Source organism: Cebus imitator, unplaced genomic scaffold (genome assembly GCF_001604975.1).
Source record: "Cebus imitator isolate Cc_AM_T3 unplaced genomic scaffold, Cebus_imitator-1.0 Scaffold24, whole genome shotgun sequence".
Taxonomy (NCBI): Eukaryota; Metazoa; Chordata; class Mammalia; order Primates; family Cebidae; genus Cebus; species Cebus imitator.
In genome coordinates, this window is record NW_016107339.1 from 10,671,318 (window position 1) to 10,678,291 (window position 6,974).

The window sequence follows — 6,974 nt, forward strand, 5'->3', positions numbered from 1 at the left end:
TTTTTGTACAGAGTTTCACTCTGTCACCCAAGCTGGATTGCAGTGGCACAATAATAACTCACTGCAGCCTCGAACTTCTAGGTTCAAGCAGTCCTCCCACCTCAGCCTCCCAAGTAGCTGGGACTTATATAGGCGTATGCTACCACCCTTAGAGAATTCAGTAAAAATATCTTAAGCCTCAGACTCCCTGTGGATCCTCTCTAGTCTGCATGTACACTCATGTGCTATATATAACATTTTGTTTAACAGCACATTCCACAGATTCCACATAGAACAGTGGTCCCATGAGATTATAATTCCATATTTTTACTCTACCTTCTCAGTGTTTAGATACACAAATACTATTGTGTTACAGTTGCCTACCATATTCAGTACAGTAACATGCTATACAGATCTACAGCCTAGGAGCAATATGCTATACCACTTAGCCTAGGCTATAGTAGACTGTTCCATCTTGATTTGTCTAAGTACGTTCTAAGGTGTTCCCACAATGAGATCACCTAATAACATATCTCTCAGAATGTATCCCTATCCTTAAGTGAAGTACGACTGTATTTGAAAATTTTAAAGTTGAATTATTTTTAAAATGTTTTCCAATTCAGAAGAACTATCAATTTCCCACAAGTTAATTTTTATTTTATGTAGAGCATTCTAAAAGTAAATATAACAGAAGGAATTATCAGCATCTCTGAGTGTAGGACATAAACTAAAATGCATATGCCAGCTCTACCCAGCCAGTCCAGCTCCAGCCCTAGTTTGGAGGAGCTGACTTGAGAGTTAGGCCCTTTCTAGTTTGGCCCAAGTTTCCTAGACCCCATTCTGTGTCTCCAAGGGGAACACATCAAGATGATATTAATACTGGTGAGCTAAAAAAGGGTAGGGTGGGCTGGGCTTGGTGGCTCACGCCTGTGATCCCAGCACTTTGAGAGGCTGAGGCAGGTGGATCACCTGAGGTCAGGAGTTCGAAACCAGCCTGACCAGTATGATGAAACCTTGTCTCTACTAAAAATACAAAAATTAGCCAGGCGTGGTGGCGCGTGCCTGTAGTCCCAGCTACTCAGGAGGCTGAGGCAGGATAATTGCTTGAACCTGGGAAATGGAGGTTACAGTGAGCCAAGATCATGCCACTGCACTCCAGCCTGGGCCACAGAGCAAGAATCTGTCTCAAAAAAGAAAAGGTGGGGGAGTACTCATTTTGGCAGCACAATTGGAACAATACAGAGAAGATTTAGCAAATCAGAAGAAAAAAGAGAGGAAAAGGGAAGAAAGTTTTAGAGCATAAATGTTCAAGGGACATTTTGGCCCCTAGTGTCTACACCATTCCTGTTCATTCTTCAGTTTCTCCCATTTCTCAGACCTGGGCTAGAGGTAATTCAATTAAATGATTAATTGCAGAAATTAGATTTGAAGCGGTTTCTGGGCTATCTTGATATTGAGAGTGATATTATCAGGTCATCGAATCATAGAATTTTAGAGCTTCATTGAGATCATGTAGTTCAAAAGTAGAACAAGTTAGAATTGAATTTTTATTTGAAGATAATAGTTCTGTCATTGGGCATGGAATGAGTATTACAGAATGAGTGATTTTTAGTCTCTCCACAAGTTATTGATCTAAAGTAGATCAGCCAGTCTTAGAAAAGAAGCATTTTAGGAAATCCCTAGATTTGAACAGAGGCCATTATATTACATAAGTAGAAATAAAGGGTGCATGCGTGTGTGTGTGTGTGTGTGTGTGTGTGTGTGTGTGAGAGAGAGAGAGAGAGAGAGAGAGCGAGACAGAGACAAAATCTCCCTCTGTCTCCCAAGCTGGAGGGAGCCTGGAGTGCAGTGGCATGATCTTGGCTCACTGCAACCTCCACCTCCCAGGTTCAAAGGATTCTTGTGCCTCAGCCTCCCAAGTAGCTGGGATTACAGACATGAGACACTGTGCCCAGTGAGGATTTTCTTATAAAATCCAAATTATTATATTGCTTGGTGACTGTTATGCTATCATACCAGCCATCCATTTTTCTTATTGCATCAAAAACCTAAATGGAAAGAATAAATACCCTTAATACTAAAAGTATTTGTAAAGTTTCAGAGAATTGTTTTTCCTAGAAATGTAAGAGTCTGGGCCAGACGTGGTGGTTCATGCCTGTAATAAACCTGTTTCTGGTTTGTTACCCACTAAACTGATACAAATATCAGTAATTATAAGTTTAACTTGGAAAGAAATATGTTTGTTCCTAAACTTTCAGACTGGGTAGATGAAGCTTCACCAAGACATACTGCATGTGTTTCTTTATGAAATGAGAAAGGGGAAATGGTATTTGCTACATTGTTGGCCACTCATTTTTATCACATCTCTGAATTAGCCAGCCCTAAGAAGCAGCTCTGTTGACTTTCCTGTCTCCTTACCCTCAGTCCATCTGGAAGGCCGCTGTGGTGGAAGGGTGTTTGACTGCAGAGATGTGGCATTCACTGTGGGTGAAGGAGAAGACCACGACATTCCAATTGGAATTGACAAAGCTCTGGAGAGAATGCAGCGGGAAGAACAATGTATTTTACATCTTGGACCACGGTAAGCAGCATACCGGTTTGGAACACAGTGAAGTCACCTAAAGGACAGAGATATGCTTGCTTTTTCATTCAACGTTTTGGCATTTTCAGTGAAGTTAATCCAGCAGCGGAAACAATTAAATCAGGCTGCAGTTAGTCATCACATAAATTAATGGGCCTTACAGTATCACAGAGGTTTGTGAGCATGTTTACTTGATTAATATGTGTTCAGAAAAGGGCTTACAGGCACTTTTTGCTTTTATGATGATTTGTTTTGCCTGCAGTATTGCCAAGACAGGCAGCTATGGACCCTTCTCATATGTGGTTCTCTCACCCCCTCTTCCCTTTTCTCTAAATTAGGCAGGAGGCAGGAAAACATGGGGGTTGGGAATCAGAGAAGCATTTGGACGATTTACTACCACTTGAACTTGTGCCACTTGTTCTAATACAGAGGCCCTGAAAAAAGAAAAGCACATTCTTCCTGGATATAAAGGCAACGAAGATGACTCATTTTTTGCCTAAATTTTTCCCATCATAAGGATATCCACTAGCACTTCCAAGCTTAGAACTATCAGACACTGACAGTCTCTCTTGTGAAAACATGTTTAGTATTATTTTTAGATCTAAAATTATACCATGAATCCAACCCTTCTGTCTTGAGAAACAGACCCCTGAGAGAACCCAGGGTGTTTTGATTCTTTCTGCATGAGAGTGCATCTGCTTATCTAGTGTATCCTCCCTCTGGCTCTATGGATTTCAGACAGTGGGATTCTGAGTTACTGAGAATCTTGATGACCTGCACTTGCCAGTGGGTGATGTTATGCCTTTTGCAGTGTCATTTTGTAGCCTCTGTAGTAATCCAGCGGCAGTTTACCTTTGCCCCAGCACCTGATCCATAATCATATATATATATATATATATATATATATATATGTATGTATGTGTATATATATATATATGTATGTATGTGTATATATATATATGTATGTATGTATATATATATATTTTTTTGAGATGGAGTCTTGCTCTGTTGCCCAGGCCAGAGTGCAGTAGCATGATCTCGGCTCACTGCAACCTTCACCCCCCAGGTTCAAGCAATTCTTCTGTCTCAGCCTCCTGAGTAGCTGGGATTGCAGGCACCTGCCACCACACCCGGCCAATTTTTGTATTTTTAGTAGAGACTGGGTTTCATCATGTTGGCCAGGCTGATCTTGAACTCCTGACCTCAAGTGATCCACCTGCCTCGGCCTCCTAAAGTGCTGGAATTACAGGTGTGAGCCATCACGCCCGGCCCATAATCATATTTTTGAGGTGATGTTTTAGCCATGCAACTACCACTTGAAAATCCTTCCAAAATGCTCTACCTTGAACTCTTTAAAACCCTCACTGAAGCACCCTTTGTATAATGCCTTCTTTTTCTCTACCTGGTTCCTCTTTCCACTAACTATAGCCCCCACTTCAGTGTGTCTTATGTATATTAATATTTACTCTGTATTTGTAGTTTACTTTTAGGTGAAAATAATTCTGTTTCTGGGGGACACTTCTTAAAATTCAGATAGAGCATAGAAAAAGCTGTCTCTTCCATATTCAAATAATCTCTAATTTTTTTTTTTTTTTCCTGAAACAGGATCTCAGTCTGTCACCCAGGCTAGAGTGCAGTGGCATGATCATGGCTCATGCCTCAACCTCCAGGGCTCAGGTGATCCTCCCACTTCAGTCTCCATAGTAGCTGGTACTACAGGTGTGCACCACCACACCTGGCTAATATTTGTATTTTTTGTGGAGACAGGGTTTTGCCATTTTGCCCAGGCTGGTCTCCAACTCATGGACTCAAGTGATCCACCTGCCTAACCCTCCCAAAGTGCTGAGATTGATTACAGGCATGAGCCACTGCACCAGCCCATCTCTGATTAGTTTTAATCACCATTTCAAATCATTATAGTAATTCTAAACTCAGAGAGGTGGATTTATGTCTGATGTATGTTTTCAAAACTTAAGCTTCCTTAGGAGAAATTCTGTATGTATTATGAGGACATAATGTTATATGAACCAGTTTATATGCACTACATTTTAGCCTGGCTGAAAAGGCAGTTGTGGGAACAGGTGTCTCAAGATTAATGGCAGGGAAAAATAGAAATTGTCTTTATATTTTTTAACGCAAACAGTTCTTTTCAGGTTTAAACTGTTTGTTGTATCATTAGTGGTTAGCCCCTGCTCTGTACTTCCCAGCTGTGTGCACTTGGGCAAGGCACTTCACTCTCCTAAGCCTCAGTTTTCCCTCTGTAAATGGGGATAACAGTATGCACCTCATAAAGTTATGGAGACCTGAATGAAATCCTACACGTGTAGGGTACACATGAGCCCACAGTGTGTGAGCTTTTGTTGCTATTGTGACGGCTTGCTCTCTCTTCCATTTTACCCTCAGACCACAAGCAAAAGGAAATCCTGTTTAACATGAGGTAGATTTTTCAGATCTTTCCAAGCATAAAAGTTATCAATAGGTTTTCGTGAATTTCTAGGCATAAAAGTTTTTTATGGCCAGGCGCAGTGGCTCACACCTGTAATCCCAGCACTTTTAAGAGGCTGAGGTGGGGAGATACCCTGAGGTCAGGAGTTCGAGACCAGCCTGACCAATATGATGAAACCCTGTCTCTACTAAAAACACAAAAATTAGTCGGGCTTGGTGGCATGTGCCTGTAATCCCAGCTACTTGGGAGGCTGAGACAGGAGAATCGCTTGAACCTGGGAGGTTGCAATGAGCCGAGATCATGTCATTGCACTCCAGCCTGGGCACCAAGAGTGAAATAACATCTCAAAAAAAAAGTTTTTTATGTGCTTTATGGAAATAATTTAGCATATTTAGAAAGGAACATAATTTTTGTTCAAGGTGTTGGTTGGTATGTTGAGGAATTATGTGGAGTGCATTCTCTGTAATATGAGACTGCTGCATATGCATTGCATAGTACTATATATATGTAGAAAACCCCTACAAGCTGTATATATGTATGTGTATATATGTGTACTTATATGCTGTGTGTGTGTGTGTATGTGTGTGTATGAAAACCTTACATGCTAAGCATGTTTTCCGTGCTTGCAGTGAATTTACTTGTTTTATTCAGGTTCCCACTTCCATAAAACATTGCATCTAAATGTTGCAGAAAATATCTTCAAATAGCTCTCGGTGACATCCGTATTTCATTCTCCAGAAAATTTCCAAGGCAAATTTCTCTTTGACTCTGATACTCTGATAGACTCTTGGGAAGAATGGTTTTTTTTTCTCCCCCCGCCCCTCCTGCCCTGAGACAGGGTCTCACTCTGTAACCTAGGCTGGAGTACAGTGGCATAATCTGTAGCCTCAAACTCCTGGGCTTAAGAGATCCTCTCATCTCAGGCTCCCAGGTAGCTAGGACTAAGGTGTGCTCCACCATGCCTGGCTAATTTTTTTCATTTTGCAGAAACAGAGTCTCACTATGTTGCCCAGGCTGGTCTCAAACTCCCGGACTCAAGCAGTCCTCTAGCCTCAGCCTCCCAAAGTGCTTGGAATTACAGACATGAGCCACCGCACCTGGCCTAGAATGTCTTCATAAGAAATTCATAAAACATTTCCAGACAATCCGTTTTTCTTTCTTCTTATTGGGACATTATCTTCCCTTTGTATTGTTTTAAATACTGAGACTAATAAATCTTTTTTGTTTCAGGTCAAGTGTAGATAGTTTTAACTTTTTCCTTCCCTTTCCTTATGTTTTTGTCATGCATGAACCCCAAATGAAAACACAGACTACTGGCCGGGCATGGTGGCTCACACCTATAATCCCAGCACTTTGGGAGACCGAGGCAGGCAGATCACTTGAGGCCGGGAGTTCACGACCAGCCTGGTCAACATGGTGAAACCCCATCCTACTGAAAATACAAAAATTAGCCAGGGGTGTTGTCAGGTGCCTATAATCCCAGCTTCTCAGGAGGCTGAGGCACAAGAATCGTTTGAACCTGGGAGGCGGAGGTTGCAGTGAGCTGAGATTAGGCCACTGTACTCCAGCCTGGGTGACAGATTGAAACTCTTATCTCAAAAAAAAAACAAAAAACACCAGGCTGCCAAGAGCCATGGTATCTAGTTACGAGGCAGTATGAGTCAAAAAAAAAAAAAAAAAGAAAAAAACAACTACATTTTCTGGGGACACACAGGGTCTGAATTTAAACCCTGGCTCTACCACTGCCTATCTGTGTGACTTCTCAGGAAGCACTTCTCTCAAAGCCTCTGTTTCTTCATCTGTAAAAAGGGAGTAATTGATAAGAGCTTGTAGTTCAAGTGCTTCTTATATGCACATTAAGACTTAAGGGTCGGCCGGGCGCGGTGGCTCAAGCCTGTAATCCCAGCACTTTGGGAGGCCGAGGTGGGTGGATCACGAGGTCAAGAGATCGAGACCATCCTGGTCAAC

At 41.8% G+C, this 6,974-nt stretch overlaps 1 protein-coding gene across 3 annotated transcripts in view; it reads left to right on the plus strand.

The window, feature by feature from the left end:
- The window catches only part of FKBP5 (FKBP prolyl isomerase 5), a 158,821-nt gene that overhangs the window by 131,847 nt on the left and 20,000 nt on the right, over nucleotides 1-6,974 (plus strand). For all 3 annotated transcript variants that reach the window (XM_017522636.1, XM_017522633.2, XM_017522635.2), the window contains one exon: nucleotides 2,404-2,560. In XM_017522636.1, the coding sequence (XP_017378125.1) occupies nucleotides 2,404-2,560 (157 nt within the window). The remainder of the gene's footprint in view (nucleotides 1-2,403; nucleotides 2,561-6,974) is intronic.